Genomic DNA, 17,279 nt, shown 5'->3' with positions numbered 1-17,279 from the left:
TTATTCTAATTCAGTGGAGCAAAACCTGATTGTCTTAATTCATGTGTACAGGAAGATGTAGTAGTGAATTCACCCAATTGGGAACACATTTATTTATTTTATTTTATTATTATTTTTTTTTTTTGAGGCAGAGTCTGGCTCTGTTGACAGGGCTGGAGTGCAGTGGCACTATCTCAGCTCACTGCAACCTCCACCTCCCGGGTTCCATTGATTGTCCTGCCTCAGCCTCCTGAGTAGCTGGGACTACAGGAGCGTGCCACCACACCCAGCTAATTTTTGTATTTTTAGTAGAGACGGGATTTCACTATGTTGACCAGGCTGGTCTCAGACTCCTGACCTCAAGTGATCTGCCCGCTTTGGCCTCCCAGAGTGCTGGGATTACAGGCGTTAACTACCACGCCTGGCCTGGAATACATTGATTTATAGGACACTCAGTACCTGCCTTAGAAAACACAAGTAGAAAATATATAAAATAATAAATATAGAAAAAAAATGTGGAATACAGAGCATAGAGTTTTATGTTCACCACTCTGAAGATGTCATGGAAAAACATCTAATTTATGATAAATACATATGTACCATAATTGAGTTAATATATTCTGCATTATCTGTGAGGAATACTGCCCAGAAGCCATCTGGATATTGTCATATTCAAATCAGGTCCTTTGCTGAGTGGAACTGTATTAATCGTGTGTGTGTTTGTGTGTGTATTCTTTTAGTAAGATATTATAAAAGCTCACCTTAATAGGCTTCTTTGAAACCAAACTTAATGTCATGTTTTGCAAAAGGGGTGACAAACCAAGATGGGGGAATAATTAAATGTGAGTTTTATGCATCCTTTTGATTTAAATGAAATACTGGGTTCTACTCAGTCACAGAGATGAAACGTCGTCTTGCACACCATTTACAAGCATTTAATTTGCTACAGAAATGGGTTGTGAATATAGATGTATAACCTTCTGCTATGATGTTACTTTAACAGAGAGAAGGAGCAAGAAAGGGAAGAACAGTTAATGGAAGACAAGAAAAGGAAGAAAGAGGATAAAAAGAAAAAAGAAGCCACTCAGAAGGTGAGTTTAATCAGTTAAGTCTGTCTTTATATCCACTAGGCATCCGGCATCCAGAAGAAGAAACTGTCTTGGCTTGAATACCTGATACCGTTTTTTTTTTTCTCTGAGATAGAGTCTCGCTCTGCTGCTCAGGCTGGAGTGCAGTGGCACCATCTTGGCTCACTGCAACCTCTGCCTCCTGGGTTTAAGCGATTCTCCTGTCTCAGCCTTCTGAGTAGCTGGGGTTACAGGCGCCTGCCACCACGTCCAGCTAATTTTTGTATTTTTAGTAGAGACAGGGTTTCACCATGTTGGCCAGCCTGATCTCGAACTCCCGTCCTCATAATCCGCCTGCCTCAGCCCCCCAAAGTGCTGGGATTACAGGTGTGAGCCACTGCACCTGGCCTGAATACCTGATATCTCAGTAACGGTACTTGAGACATTAGTTTACTTAAAAGTTTTCATATTTGGAAGTGGGAGAAAGTTCAAGGTCTGCATTTGTTACCATAAAGTACATGTTAAATAATGCTATGGCTGATTTTTTGAAAACAACAGTAAACAATATTAGAAAGGCAAGAGAGCTTTCAAACTCTCAATTCTTGTTGTATTTCCTTATTTGTATATTAATTTAATCTACATTTTCTTAAGCCTATAGAATAACTTTTAAAAACTGGCTGGAGGTTGCCCCGGTGTTCTTTTGGTCCCCACATGGTGCCGTGTCTAGATGAGTCTTACCTTTGGAGAGTTACAAGTAGAAATCCCTCTCGGAAAGGACCGAGTGAGCCCTTGTAGTGCTTTGGAGGATATGGCATTGTGTGGCTTTGAGGAATTGGTTAAAGAAAACAAGAGATGCTAAAAGAAAAAAGACAAAGGGCTGACAGCTATCACCTCTCAGGTCTCAGGTGAGCGGTTTGTCCAGCAGAGTTGTCTAAGGCAGAGTGGTTAGAATGCGCCTGCCCTCCCTGTTTGCTTCAGAGCATGCCTCTCTACCCTGTCCATTGTCTGATCTTACCTGTTTCCCCACCTTACCGTTCTTTTTGCATCTTTTAACTTGGGCTGTGGCTCAGCAGGGGTTACTTTGGTGCCTTTTTTGGAGGCAAGGTGATTTTCTGTCAGGTATTGTTATGCTATGTAAAGCATTTGCGAAGCAGGGCCTACAATAGGGATAGGTTTGAGGGTCCCTGTGTTGGTGCTAGTTATTGAAGCTAAGTTTAGGGAGAAAGAAACTGTGACAAGGTTCAGAGGAGACTCTAGATTTAGAACAGAGTCAAGCCAATCAAACACAAGCCAGTGTAACACTGCACGTTTTTTCCAGCTTTATTGGATATGGCATTTCTCATAACTCAATTTTTTGAATTATTGAAATAATAATGTGTGAGTATCAGCATAAGAAAAATTCTGAAAATAGTTTCTGAACTGGATTGCATATGTCCCTGCCATGTTAAATATATGAAATGTAACTTTATCTTTTCTTCATGACTTAATTAAGAGGAACATTCATTATTATTTGGTGCTATAATAGACCGCTGTGCTCTTGAAGATTTTGTCTGCTTTTAATTGTGTTTGTTTCTATTAATAGTGGTATATTCTCCATCACATCTTCATGCTGTCAGGGTACCTACTTCTAATGTGTTGCTTCTCACCTGAGTTTGTTAGAATTGCCTAAAATTCTGGAGTGAAAAGTCTGAATAAAGAAGCCAGATTGCCTGGTGTGGTGGTTCATGCCTGTAATCCCAACACTTTAGGAGGCCAAGGCAGGCGGATCACTTGAGTCCAGGAGTTCGAGACCAGCCTTGCCAACATGAAAACCCCGTCTCTACCAAAAAAAAAAAAAAAGAAAAAAGTTAGCCGAGTATGGTGGTGCACACCTGTGGTCCCAGCTACTTTGGAAGCTGAGGTAGAAGGATCACTTGAGCCCAGGAGGCGGAGGTTGCAATGCGTAGAGATTGCACCACTGCACCCCAGCCTGGGTGACAGAGTGAAATCTCGTGTCCAAAATAATAATAATAATAATAATAATAGTAATAGAAGTCAGATAACAGCCCAGAGACGTTTTTGTACTTCCCTTTGGGTCCATGGCCACATGCCCTGTCACTGAGGTTGCAGTATGCAGCTCCACCAGCCGTGGGGTGTTTGTAGCATTGCCCCTGTGGTTTCTGGGCTCTTTTCCCTGTGCCTCGCACCCATGGTGCCCTCCACCTCCAACTGGAGTGATGTGAGATTAAATCTCAGTGAAAGTTTTCTTTCCTTAGGACACTCACACGTTTCGTCTACTAAGTTGTTACAAAAATTGGATTTTGCAGTCTCTGGAAATGAGTGGTTTATAGACTGGGTACCAAGGAACTTGAGCAAAGGCTGTTAACAAGAGGATGCTAAACAGAGTGATTTAGAGAGTATATATTCCTTTTTCATTTTTAACATACATAACAGTGTTTTCTTAAACTACAAATATCAGTATCTAAAATGATTAATAAAATATGCCTCTGTAAACTTTCATTGGATTCCACAAAGAAAAAAATGCTTTAAAATAAAGATGGTGTGAATGTAGTCGAGAGTGAATGAGATTATTTATGCAGAGAATGTAGTTTATGTAGCTGGATGATCTCTCCTGTGTGCTTTCATCTGCATTAAGAGCTGATTAAGAAGTGATGGCAAAGGGGAAAATCACCGTAAATAAAATTTCTAAGTGATTAATTTTATGAACAGTAAAAATTCTATCGTTTTTGCTCAAAAATGTTCCAGATCAGCTTGACACAGAATCTAGGCTGACGCAGGCTGATGCGTGGCCTTTGATCTTGTTTTATTATACTGAACCATTGCATAATTTCAGAATTAAATTCTGATTTAGCAGTTTTAAGGAGAGCACAAAGCTTACCATGTGATTATCTTCGTGGTTTCCAACCTTATTGTAGAGACAACGCCTCAGCTAGGAGCCATAAAATGTGCTATGATGCAAAGAATCGTGGAGAACGTGCCAGAGGTCTATCATGTGGTCAGTGGTTCATTCATTCAGTCCGCAAACATTTGTGGTGCCTCTTCTAAGGGCTTCCACATCTTTCATGCTGCTTTCCCCAGCGCTTTATGACCACCTCTTTGTGTCCATCTTCACTGTTTGACTGACTGTAAGTTTCTTGGTTTTATTCGTATTTGTATTGCCAGTAACTAGGGCCGTGCCTGGTGCAGAATAATCACTCAGAAATTGTTTAATAAGTGAATGGTCAAGAATGAAGGTGGAAACATAATTTTCTTGAAGAATTGACACTTACTTAAAGCTAAAACGAAGTTACTTCCACACAGAAATTAAGCATGAGCCTTTTCCAGTGTTCATTGATTGTAGCAGTTGGCTCTTCCTGGAGCCATCACTGAGTAAACTTTTAGATATCCATTCATGAGAGAGGTGTCAAAGAAGGATTCCATTCACATTCATTTAGGCTGATGCTGCTAATTGTTTAGTGTTGGCAGAACACATGCTTTGATTGTCCAGCTTTTTGCCGTCTGGGGGACAGCTCTTAACAGAACCCACATGATAAGACATATTTGACATTATTTGGGTTTGTTGCTTACAATGGGAAGGCACTGACTTCCTGTATATGACTGATCTTCAAAATGGCATTCTAAGAAATAGTTACAGTGGTATAAAACCTAAATTGCCTTTGGGAATTGGTAAGTGGCTGCACATCGTTCATTCTTGGATAAATGGAGATATAGAAAAATTATATAAGAGTATTTTCAGTATAACTGAGCTGTGTAACAGTACTGGGAAACATTCATTTTTAAGACACTGGGTTCCACAAATTCACTGTAATAGAATTAGCTTGTCATTTAACACAGGAATGTAGGAAACACACCAGGATGTTCTACAGGTGGATCCTTTAACTCCTATTTAGAGTCTGATGATGTGCTGGGATCCATCACAAGGTGGGCTGGTCAGCTACAGGACCTTCCTTCCAAAGATGATTGTGTTTTCGTGAACCCCCATGGCCATAACCCAGTATGATTACCAGCCACAAATCATCAAACTTCTTCTTTGCTATGTGAATATTTTTATTACAAAAGTCAATAACCAAATAAAAATGCTTTAAAAGATTAACAGTTGGGAAAATGAGTCAGAATCACCCATGATCTCAATAATTTAATGTAACCACTATTGCAGTGATGGCATAGTTCCTTTTGGATGTTTTGCTTGTGTATCACCTTTTGTTTTATTGTTATAAATTAGATGCCCTCCTTTATTTTCCCCTCTTAAAAATATCAGAAGCAGTTTTCTACAAGGCTCCTAATCATCATTTCCAAACTCTCTGAAGTCCATTACTGTGTTCAGCCTGTCCACCCTTCTAGAGGTTAATCATTTCTGTAGACGTATTAGTTACTATATAAAGAAATACTTTTTTTAAACAAAGCACCCTTGATTTGTCCAAAATTTACATATTTCAGTCTTAGTGCTGTACTTCATGCTATTTTATATAAATGTTGATAGTAACAGCAAACATTTGTTGAGCACTGCATAGCATATCTGATTTAATCCTTACAGCAGTCCTTTGCAGTGATATACTATTATCTCCATTCAACAGATAATAGAAAACTGGGGATCTCGTAGCCAGAAAGTGACAAGGTTTGGTTTTGAATCCCGCTTTCCGACCATGATGTCTGGTGCCCCTGACGACAAGTCCCTGAAGTGTTGCTTTTCAGATTTGAGATCAAGTGTTTGTGTCTATACTCATAGGGGAATCTTTTTGTGTCTATGGCTAATTTAGTTTCTGGGCCACATTCATGTGATTTTTCTCTAGTCATAGCAATCAAAATGCAAGTAGCATTCTCAGTACAGGGACCTCATCCTATAATGAGTGGAATGCTTTTTAGTTTTACTATTCTTCCTAATGGTGGTCATGTAAATTATAGCTGGACATATGGCCATAGTCTTTGGAAGGATGTCTGAACTGACTCCCAGCTCCTTTTTCTGGATTTCAGCTATGCCTGTGTGCCTGACAGCTTGGATTACTTGAGTTATCAGACTAAAGTAGTCTGAAAATATAGTACTGAATTAAAAAGCAAATCTCATTTACTTTTATCTGTTTATTTTGCAGGTCACGGAACAAAAAACCAAAGGTAAGTTTTTTTTTCTCTTTAAATTATTTAGAACCTTTTGTGTTTAGCTTTTACACTGTTGCTGACTCAGCCTCCAATCCACTGAAAAGAGAGTGGGCGTAGAGTAATTAAGGTGGGTTGTTTGCAGTCACTGAAGAGCAGTAATGATAAATTGAAAATACTTGTATTAGTGTTTCTAGTTGGCCTTAAATTTTTTAGGAGTCGAAAGAGTAAATACCTTGTTTTAAAAAATATATTGGTCATGGCTGGGCACAGTGGCTCACACCTGTAATCCCAGCACTTTGAGAGTCTGGATCACCCGAGGTCAGGAGTTTGAGACCAACCTGGCCAGCAACATGGCTGAGACCCCATCTCTACTAAAAGTAAAAAATTAGCCAGACATGGTGGCTCATGCCTGTAATCGCAGCTCCTTGGGAGGCTGAGGCATGAGAATCACTTGAACCCAGGAGGCGGAGGTTGCAGTGAGCCGAGATAATGCCACTGCACTCCAGCCTGGGCAATAAAGCGAGACTCTATCTCAAAAAAAAAAAAAGTATGTGGGTCATGATTTTGAATTGAACCTTTTCAAAACTTTTTTTTTTGGAATAATAGCAAAAAACAAACACCAGCTTTTAATTTACAGATGCGAATTATAACGGTTTGTCAACCACCTTGACCGATAGCATGCATTGAGTCTGATAATGGAATATTGCACCTAGGATGTTTACTCTGCCTTCTAAGCTAAAACTTGGAATATACTTTTTTGAAAGATAATATATTTTGAGTAACTTAACTCTGTTAAAAAATGTTATAAACGGGAGCAGGTGCCCCTTGGGTCATTCTTAACCTAGTAGTCTGTGTTGTTTTGGCTTCTTGCTCTCCTATTGATTTTCATCATGTAGTTTTGTCTGGTGATGTTCACACTTTCTTTCATTTCCCCTTCAGAATGAGAGAGTTAATTCTTTGAGATAGCTCCTCTCCTTGCCCACTTAAATATGTGTTTCTCAATTAGGTATGCATAAGAATCATTTGCATAAAATCGTCAAAATACACAGTCCCAGGCCATGGCCCTAGCAGATGTATTTTGAAAAGCTCTGCAGGTGACCCCAGTACATGTCCCTAGTTGAGAATCACTGCCTTAGATGAAGGGAATTAGATGTGACTGTGATGACTTGGAGAAGGCCAAGGGTGATGGAGAGGTCAAGGCTTGATGGGAGGCCCTGTAATGATTGGTTTCTTCATTGTTTTGTTTTGTTTTGTTGGACTACCAGACCAAAGCCTGTCACACAATGATGAAAGAGTAATAGGACAGTGCTAATTTCTTAGGAAACTTAGTTATGGAAAATAAATTCTCATATAACTAGGCGTTACTACAATAAATTTCTAACCAAAAGACATTTCAAAGGAGAATGTAGTCTGGGAGTTTGTAGTGAAGTGTAAAAGAAACCATGATTATTAGTTATAATTCATGGGTTACAGAGAATAGTATCTGCCCTTGCACATTTCCTCAGTTTCAGCCCAGAAGTAGGCTTTATTTTGGAAGGATCTTTGTAAATTACTTGCTTGAAATATAAATGATACTTTGCCATAGAAATAGTGTTATTCATGCTGGTACAGTGTCCATGCTTTCTAAACCAACATACTTTCTAGAAAAGGATTTGGGCACTTAAGTATTTATATTTGTAGGGCTTTTTGATGATTTATGGGGACAACAGATGAGAAAATTGGCATTTTTTTTCCTGGACAATCTAGACTCTGGTTGCTGGAATATGGTGGTTGGGTTCCTAGGCTGGCCACAAGACTGATGCTTGCAAAGCCAAGTGTTAGTTGTGCTACAGAACTGAGCTGCTCTGTATGATAAGTGGTGCTAGGAAACAGAAAATCTGTTAGGCATCTTTTCTTATAGAAAAAAAATTGGGAGGGATACCAGACCTGTTCTCAAACACATTCTTCTTTCCTCTACCAGTCTTAAAAATCAAGCTTTTCTTTTTACTCACCACCCAAAAAATTTTTTTCCAATTGGGCGCTTTCTCATACCTACCATGTCATGGGATACAGTTTCACAGTCAACCTGCTCTCCCTACCTCCCACCCCTCCAATCAAAAGATAACATAAAATAATCCTAAAGGGAGATGAGAGGCCATTTCAGTCTCCTAAGGGATTTAATTGTTATATAGCAAGTAAAAATACCAGTTGTCCCTGGGGATGTTAAGAATGTAAACAGAGGGAGGGCCTGACCTTTCTAGTGTTGGGTCTAGGTTTACAGCCACATCTTCATCTTTATTCCCAGTAGCCCACCTTGGTACTCTAAGTCTCCTTCTTCTCTTACCTCAGCTAACATGTCTGGGGGACATGTTCCTCTTCCCAAAGATGGTGTCTTTCTCAGGCAATCTCCCCTTCACTCTGAATCTATCCATCTTTCCCCAACAGTTGCTAGAAGCACAAAGAAAAGACCGTTGGTGCCAAGACCCTTGTTGTATAGAGGACTGAAGTGAGATTTTTCTGTATTTCAGAGTAGTAGTGCATTCATTATATATTCTTCCTGTATTCTCCACCATTAAAAAAAAATTGTGAGAATTCTGCAGAGGAATAGCATAGAAATTTCAAGTGGAGGTTATGTGAAGACATAGGCTAGAGCTGGCTTGCTACCCAGGTATCAAATAATAGAAAGCACTTAAGGTAGAAGCTAATATCCTCCTTCGTTGGATTTTAGAGTAGAACTGAAAGAGTTTGAGGAATTGATGTAATCATTCAGATTTAACAGGGATGAAGTTTAGGATTAAAAAGCCCAATTGCATAGACTATGTAATAGAGGAGGTTGGACATACAAATTTAGCCTTGTTAAAAAGATGTTAGGGGCCAGGCACCGTGACACAGGCCTGTAATCCCAGCTACTCGAGAGGCAGAGATAGGAGGATTGCTTGAGCCCAGGAGTTCAAGGCTGCAGTGAGCCATAATTGTGCCACTGTACTCCAGCCTGGGCAATGGAGCGAGACCCTGTCTCAATTGAAAACAACAAAAAAAAAGATGTTAAGAGTGATGGCTGGCTTTAATGAGAGTGTATCAGCATAAGATGACCTTAAACTGCGTTAGTAGGCCGAGCGCAGTGGCTCACGCCTGTAATGCCAACACTTTGGGAGGCCGAGGCAGGTGGATCATAAGGTCAGGAGATGGAGACCTTCCTGGCTAACACGGTGAAACCCCATCTCTACTAAAAATACAAAAAATTAGCCAGGCATGGTGGCGGGCGCCTATAGTCCCAACTACTCGGGAGGCTGAGGCAGGAGAATCGCTTGAACCCAGGAGGTTGAGGTTGCAGTGAGCCAAGATCATGCCATTGCACTCCAGTTGGGGCAACAGAGCAAGACTGTCTCAAAAGAAAAACAAAAAACAACAAAAAAACCCCGTGCATTAATAGACACACACTATCCAGGAAGGGATTTACACTTCCTGCACCACACTATGAAAAGGAACAGAGAGCAACCTCCATGGACCATGTGGAGTTCAAGCCAGATTGGGCAAGGAATTTGTCAACTCAGAAAGGTTTAAACACCTGGGCTCGTTGAGCTCCCAGGGCAAGGCTTCCTGCTTGGGGAACCTCAGGTAACTGTCTTCAAAATGTTGAAGGACTCTAGTGCCTGACACTTAACAGGTCCTTGGTAGTTATCTGTTAGATATTTTGTTCAGTGAAGCTTATTCTTCAAATAGCACCAATGGTGAGTCAAAGCCAACAGGGAAAAGCTTCTAGCTCAGTAGAAGTTAAATGTTTTAGGTGTTGTCCTTTACCACTGGGACACAGCTGAAAGCAGCACCTTCTCCATCAGCATACCTGGGATTATGGGCCATGGCAGGACATTAGTTACCACTGTTTGTTTTGAGCCTATCTCAGAAGACATAGTACCGTGAGTACAGGATACCCTTGAGTCTACTCATTTATTACTATTGGAGGGGTCCCCTCTATTAAATAATTTATAAACTACTTACAGCACCCCTCACACCTTGTAGAAACACCTGTGTGTTCTAATACAGTGGTGGGAAGCCACTTATTCAGAGATGGAACTGGCTGCCTCTGAGAGAGTGAATGAATGTGAGGTATTACAAGACATGTGGCTCCGATAAATTGGCACGAAAATAGTCCAAATAGGAGGTGTTGAGGACTTGAACCTAATTAGGAGCAGTGGTGGTAAAGGGGAAGGAAGGAATTGAGAGAGGCTTTAGTTTAACTTAATGTTGATTGGATAATGATAATGTGGGTGGGAGAGCATTGAGAAGTCTAAGATATGAAGCAGGTTTCTGACTTGAGCAGCTGGTTGGGTGATAAGTTCATTCTTTGAGGGTGAGGAAGTGGGATTGGGGCTAGGAAACAAGTTTGAGAGGAAGGGAAAGATGGTAAGTGGTAGTTAAAGCCTGAGCATGGAAGAATTTGTACTCAAGGAACTGAAATGTGGAAAGGGTGCAGGCCCTATCATCACAGTGATTTTGTTTTGTTTTGTTTTTAAGCCACTACTTATGGCCAAATTCATTTGCCATTCTCCAGTCAAAAACCAGCATTGCCATTATGACTGTGGACAAAATTGCCCTCGCTGCCTATTTTTGCACTGCCCATGAGCTAAGAATATTTTCTACGTTTTTTTTAATTATTGGAGAAAAAACGGGGACAGTATTTCATGACATGTGAAAATGACAGGAAATTCATATTTCACTGTTGGTAAATAAAGTTTTATGGGAGCACAGCCACACTCATTCGTTTACACATTGTCTATGGTGCTTTGGCCCCACAAGTGCAGAGTTGAGTTGTTGTGATGAAGGCCATATGGCCAGTAAACCCTAAAGTATTTACTGTCTGGCCCTTTACAGAAAGTTTGCTGATCCCCCCGATCAAGAGTAGGAGAAGCCCACACAGGAAGAGGAAGGGAAAAGCTGAAGAGCTAGCTGGAGCACGTCTCACAGAAACAGAAGGGAGGGAATGACGAGTGGTGTCAGAAGCTGCAGAAAAATCAAAGAAGAAAAGGTCCAAAGCGGGCTGGTTAGACTGGCAACCAAGATCACTAGTGACTTATGGGGAAAGAAGCTTCCAGGGAGATGTTTAAGGCAAAAGCCAGTGTGTGTTGGGTTGAGGAGGGAGTGTGGAAGGTAAAGAAATAGAGGCAGTGCTGAGAGGTTACTGAAAATTGTTCAGTACACGTTGACCGCTCACTGTGTGTCATCAGATTTAAAATGTTCGGCCTAGAATGTCTTTTCTAGGCCTTGTTTGTATTTTAGCTACTACTTTAAAAACATTTCTAGGTCATTCTTTTTTATGTTTGATACCATTGAGATAGTTAAAGGAAATAATAGTTTGTACTAGTTCTGTGCAGCTGCTGTGTTCAGAACCCTGCCTGGTTCGGAAGTTTCTTAAAGAGCTCTTTTATCCGAAAAAGTAGCATCTAATTGGAGTTTTCAGAAATAGAGGCAATTAGAAGTTTAAACTGTGAGATGCAAGAATGGAATAAGATAAATGGAATGAGGAAGGGGAGGAGATTCAATTCAATGCTTCTTAAAAGTAAATGGAGGGACAGGCACGGTAGCTCATACCTTTTATCCCAGCACTTTGGGAGGCTGAGGCAGGTGGATCACCTGAGGTCAGTAGTTTGAGGCCAGCCTGGCAAACATGGTGAAACCCCGTGTCTACTAAGAATACAAAATTAGCCAGGTATGGTGGCACACACCTGTAATCCCAGCTACTTGGGAGACTGAGGCAGGAGAATTGCTTGATCCTGGGAGGCAGAGGTTGCAGAGAGCCAAGATCACGCCGCTGTACTCCAGTCTGGGCAACAAGAGCGAAACTCCGTCTCAAAAAAAAAAAAAAAAAAAAAAAAAAGTAAACAAATGAACAGCCAGGTACGGTGACTCACGCTTGTAATCCCAGCACTTTGGGAGGCCAAGGCAGGCAGATCACCTGAGGTCAGGAGTTCGAGACCAGCCTGGCCAACATAGTGAAACCCCCATCTCTGTTAAACATACAAAAATTAGCCAGGCGTGGTGGTACACGCCTGTGATCCCAGCTACTCGGGAGGCTGAGGCAGGGGAATAAGGTCAGGAGATGGAGACCTTCCTGGCTAACACGGTGAAACCCCATCTCTACTAAAACTACAAAAAATTAGCCAGGTGTGGTGGAGGGTGCCTGTAGTCCCAACTACTCGGGAGGCTGAGGCAGGAGAATCGCTTGGGAGGAGGTTGCAGCAAACTGAGATCCTGCCACTCCACTCTACCCTGGGCAACAGAACAAGACTCTGTCTCAAAAAAAAAAAAAAAAAAAAGTAAATGAATGGAAATTAGAAAATAGGATACATAGCTTCCCCCCACCCCCCACAATGTTTTTATTTCCCTATAGTACTGAGATCATGTTTAAGCCACAAACCTTTCCTCCATAGTTCTTCCATAGTTAAGAAACTATGCCCTTACTTTGAACAGCTCATCTTTAGAAAAACTTGCACAACTTACAAAGCCTTAAGATTCAGAAAAGAGACAGCCTGAAAAGTAACCTATTCAGACTTAACAACAGCTTCTCTTGCCCTTTATCGACTAACATTCTGGACCATGATGATGGGTGACGCACACGGATTCTGATGTCTTAAGTTTGGACTTTGGGAGTCAATTTGGATCAGACCTCCCGCCTAAAAAGCTACATTGCTCTCCAATTAGTGCCGGCAATTCTGGTTCGCCTTTAAAGGCTTAATGTTCTTGGATTCACAGAAAGGTGTGATTTTAAAAATAGAATAAGAATTCATTCAGGTGCTGAAACACAGTTTGCTATGACTAAGGTGGTGTCTTGGGCGTTTTCTGACTGTTTCCTGGAGGTTTTGTTTTTTTTCTTTTTATACTTTGACCTATTTGTACGTGATGTCCTGGAGTTTGAATGACTAATCTCCTGGGCCAGAGCACACTGTATTGGGAGGAAAGTGGTTGAGGTGTGTTCCCATTTTATAATGACTTTATCATTTACAATCCATTCTGTCTCTGATGTGGTGGGAAAGTGCCCTGAGGAACTTTTGCAAGGCATCTTGCATTGATACGTGATACCGACCAAATTTCTTCGGTTGAAGCAGTGCTGTGAATGTTTTAAAGTGAGTCAAACTGAAGTTCAGCGCTCAGTCCTGCAGGTCACTCTGTCTTGTCTTGTTTTTCTGAATTGAGTTAAAAGTATGTAGTAGACCTGGTTAACTTACAATGAAGATTCTAGACCTTTTATAGAAGGGCAGCGTTACAGAAACATAGCTCTTTCCGTCCTAAAAACCAGTTGGGATGAATATCTCCAGTCTCTGACAACTTCTTGTTTATTCTCATAATAAGATAAAAGGGGATTGCGAATGCCCTATGCTATAGAATCCGCCAATAACAGATAGAAGATTAATATTAAATAATCTTCATTCATTCATTCATTTACCAGTTATGTATCCATCTGTTACAGGTCATGAATATTAGATAATGACTGATTTTATTTTCTGTCTTTTTTTTTTTTTTTTTTGAGACAGAGTCTTGCTCTGTGGCCCAGACTGGAGTGCAGTGGCGGGATCTCAGCTCACTGCAAGCCCCGCCTCCCAGGTTCAAGCAATTCTCCTCCTCAGCCTCCTGATAGCTGGGACTATAGGCGCATGCCACCACACCTGGCTAACTTTTGTATTTTTAGTAGAGGCGAGGTTTCACGATGTTGGCCAGGATGGTCTCGAACTCCTGACCTTGTGATCCACCTGCCTTGACCTCCCAAAGTGCTGGGATTACAGGCGTGAGCCGTGGCTCCCAGCCGACTAATTTTATTTTCTTAAGTCACACATTTACTCTGCTTATCAGATTTTGGATCCTCTGACCTCCACTCCCCCTCCCCTTACTGGGATGCCTGGTGCTGCCTTGAGATTGGCTGAAGTTAGACATGGGGTCGCCTGGAAGTTGCTGCAGGCACTTCCTGTCACCCACAGTGTGTTAATGTCTGGTAGTGGCATAGATCGGGCCACCTGATTTCTGATGATGCTGTATCTCTCTCATAAAGGAGCCAGTTCAACAAGCGACATGCTGGCCCAGCATCATTTTAGCAGTCAAAGCAGTGTTACCCGCAGAGCTGGCCCTGACGTTACCCTGGGAGGCAGGGACTTGGGCCTCAGAATCATCTGAACTATCAGGCTTGATGATTATTTCTGTATGACTTCCAGCCTCTATTTGCCAGGTAGAGTTTTATGGAGAGGGTAGTGATCTTTTGGCAGCATGTAGCAAGGGAGGTGCAGATCTCAGAGAGCCTTCTCTGTAGGTTCAAGGGGGAGAGCCAGAGGGTACGGCAGAGTGCAGCTTCATGGTTGCCCCAACATTCCCACACTGTATGCGGGCCATTTTTAAAATTGAGGTTAAAAAATCAAATTATTTAAAGTAAATAGAGAAAGTATTTACATTTAACAAAAGCAAAAAGATTTGTAACATTTCTAGTATTTACACAGAGAGCGGTGCAAGTCTTTGAGTCCAGGTAGCTGTAGAAACCAAAACCAAGCTGAGTTTGTGATTTTCCAGACCTAGAGTTTCTTGTAAGAGTCTACTCTGTGCCATGCCCTAAACAAAAAAGAAAAGATGAAAGATGGGTCCTTGCCCTCAGGAAGTCATAGCCTGGTGAGGGAGAAGGACTTGTAAGTAGAGAATTTCCGTGGCAGAGAGAGATGGGACTTGTAAATGGAGAATTTCTATGGTAGAGATAGATGGACTTTTGAATGGAGAATTTTCATGGTAGAGAGAGCGGGATGATGTGTTCCAGGAACACTTAGGAAGAATGTTTAGCTCACCTAGGCCAGGGACTTCAAGAGAGGTTACTCAGGGGTAGATCTTTTAAGAATGTGGATGAAAGGAAGGGACCCTTGGACTGAGGCTTGAACACTTTCCCAAGGACTTTGCCATGGACATTTAACTCTTCTAGGCAGCACTTCAGGGCATTAATTCCACTGTTGATTTAGGGGAGTGAATGATGATCGCTTCCATCTCCCCCTTAATTGATGGAATGTATTCCATGATCTTGCTGTGTTTAAATTCATGTCACTATCAGCCGCCACCTTCATCCTGCCTTCAGTAAACTGTGAAGAGATGGTGGAGAATTTGGAATAACTGTGTCCCTTGAGAATAGAGTGAAAGGAGAAGTTACTTTGTTAGAATTGGTACCATGTAAGCTTTCTTACAAATAATCTTAGCTAGGGTCTGGGTGTGGTGGCTCACACCTGTAATCCCAGCACTTTGGGAGGCTGAGGTGGGTAAATAGCTTGAGTTCAGGAGTTTTAGACCAGCCTAGGTAGGCAACATGGCAAAACCCTGTCTCTAGAGGAGGAAAAAAAAATGAGTTGGCATGGTGGTGTATGCCTGTAGTCGCAGCTGCTCAGGAGGCTGAGGTGGGAGGATCACTTGAGCCGTGGAGGTAGAAGTTGCATCAAGTCAAGATCACCACACTCTAGCCCGAGTTACACAGCAAGACCCCATCTCAAAAAAGAAAATAAAAAATAGGCTGGGCGCAGTGGCTCACGCCTGTAATCCCAATACTTTGGGAGGCCAAGGCAGGCGGATCACGAGGTCAGGAGTTCGAGACCAGCCTGGCCAGCATAGTGAAACCTCGTCTCTACTAAAAATACAAAAAATTAGCTGGTTGTGATGGCGGGCGCCTGTAATCCGAGCTACTCAGGAGGCTGAGGCAGCAGAATTGCTTGAACCCGGGAGGCAGAGGTTGCAGTGAGCGGAGGTTGCACCACTGCACTCCGGCCTAGGCGACAGTGTGAGACTCCATCTCAAAAAAATAATAATAAAATAATAAAAAATAATAATAATCTTGGCCAGGTGCAGTGGCTCACTCTTTTAATCCTAGCACTTTGGAAAGCTAAGGTGGGAGAGTCCCTTGAGCCCAAGTTCGAGACCAGCGTGGGCAACAGTGTCGAGACTCCATCTCTAAATAAAATAATAAAATTATTTAAAGTTTTAGAAAAAATGTATTTGTTGTATTTCAAAGACTGTTTCCCAACCCCTCTCTTTTAGTGCCCGAAGTGACGAAACCAAGTTTAAGCCAACCAACGGCCGCCAGCCCAATTGGCAGCTCTCCATCGCCACCAGTCAATGGTGGCAACAATGCCAAAAGGGTGGCAGTGCCGAACGGACAACCGCCAAGCGCCGCCCGCTACATGCCTCGGGAGGTGCCGCCGCGATTCCGTTGCCAGCAGGACCACAAAGTGTTACTAAAACGTGGGCAGCCCCCTCCACCATCCTGCATGCTCCTTGGGGGTGGGGCAGGGCCTCCTCCCTGCACAGCACCTGGAGCAAACCCAAACAACGCACAAGTGACAGGAGCGCTGCTGCAGAGTGAGAGTGGGACTGCGCCAGGTAAGGCACGCTGTGAATCAAATGCATGGCAGCTTGACAGACAGAGAGCACTTTGTTTGCATTGCTTGATGTAAAGTCCAGGAGAGCCATTAATTGTATAAACCACTGGGATTAGTCAAAAGATGAGAGAGGATCCTAGTATGTGATGTGTATTGGTGATTCTTGGAACTGAGGTTTAGTGTTCCATAAGTGTGTGCTCGTGGCATGAGGGCTGTTTTAGCTGTTGATGCTCATTATTTTGGGAGCCTTTTTTCCTTCTCAGACTAGAGTGTTATAAATTTGAACCTCCACAGTTCCACTGTCATATGTGTTCAGGGCATAATTGGACATGGAGCTTGTGTGAAGGCTAATCTTTAGATGCCTGTGTTATGTTTCCAGAATGCTAGGAGGATAGAGAAAATGATTTGCTACATTGCAATATAGAATCTTGGGAGAATTCTAAAATAATACTATTCTATAGCTTTTTTAATTAGATTTTTAAAATCAGTATTTCTTTTGAGGGCCCTGGATTTTGAGCTTTGTTAAAAACTGTATGTTGAAATAAGAGAGATTTAGCTGAAGGGTTCTACTAGAAGTTTTGAGAATTTTTAACAGATGAATACTAAGTCAACTATCAGCTAAGAAATTCTAAATATCTTTTAAAGTTTATTAACAAATTTCAACTTAAAAATGTCTTTTGGGGTGATATTAAAATTCAGAGCTTGAATACCATTAAGCGTTGGCAAAGACAATGAATTGATTGATGGTTGTCACCAGTAGGATGCTTTATTGGAG

The 17,279-nt window shown here is 41.8% G+C and overlaps 1 protein-coding gene across 7 annotated transcripts in view; it reads left to right on the top strand.

The window, feature by feature from the left end:
• Nucleotides 1-17,279, top strand: part of TNRC6B (trinucleotide repeat containing adaptor 6B) — a 283,394-nt gene that overhangs the window by 199,865 nt on the left and 66,250 nt on the right. For 6 of the 7 annotated variants that reach the window (XM_030915672.1, XM_030915676.1, XM_030915675.1 and 3 more), the window contains 3 exons: nucleotides 983-1,070; nucleotides 6,134-6,155; nucleotides 16,164-16,505. In XM_030915672.1, coding sequence (XP_030771532.1) covers nucleotides 983-1,070; nucleotides 6,134-6,155; nucleotides 16,164-16,505 — 452 coding nt within the window. Of the gene's footprint in view, nucleotides 1-982; nucleotides 1,071-3,961; nucleotides 4,042-6,133; nucleotides 6,156-16,163; nucleotides 16,506-17,279 lie in introns of those variants that run through there. The other variant, XM_010379493.2, reaches the window with a different exon arrangement.

Source organism: Rhinopithecus roxellana, chromosome 13 (assembly GCF_007565055.1).
Source record: "Rhinopithecus roxellana isolate Shanxi Qingling chromosome 13, ASM756505v1, whole genome shotgun sequence".
In the NCBI taxonomy this organism is placed as follows: domain Eukaryota; kingdom Metazoa; phylum Chordata; class Mammalia; order Primates; family Cercopithecidae; genus Rhinopithecus; species Rhinopithecus roxellana.
The sequence above is the reverse complement of the archived record's forward strand: the minus strand, read 5'-3'. Positions and strand labels throughout refer to the sequence as shown.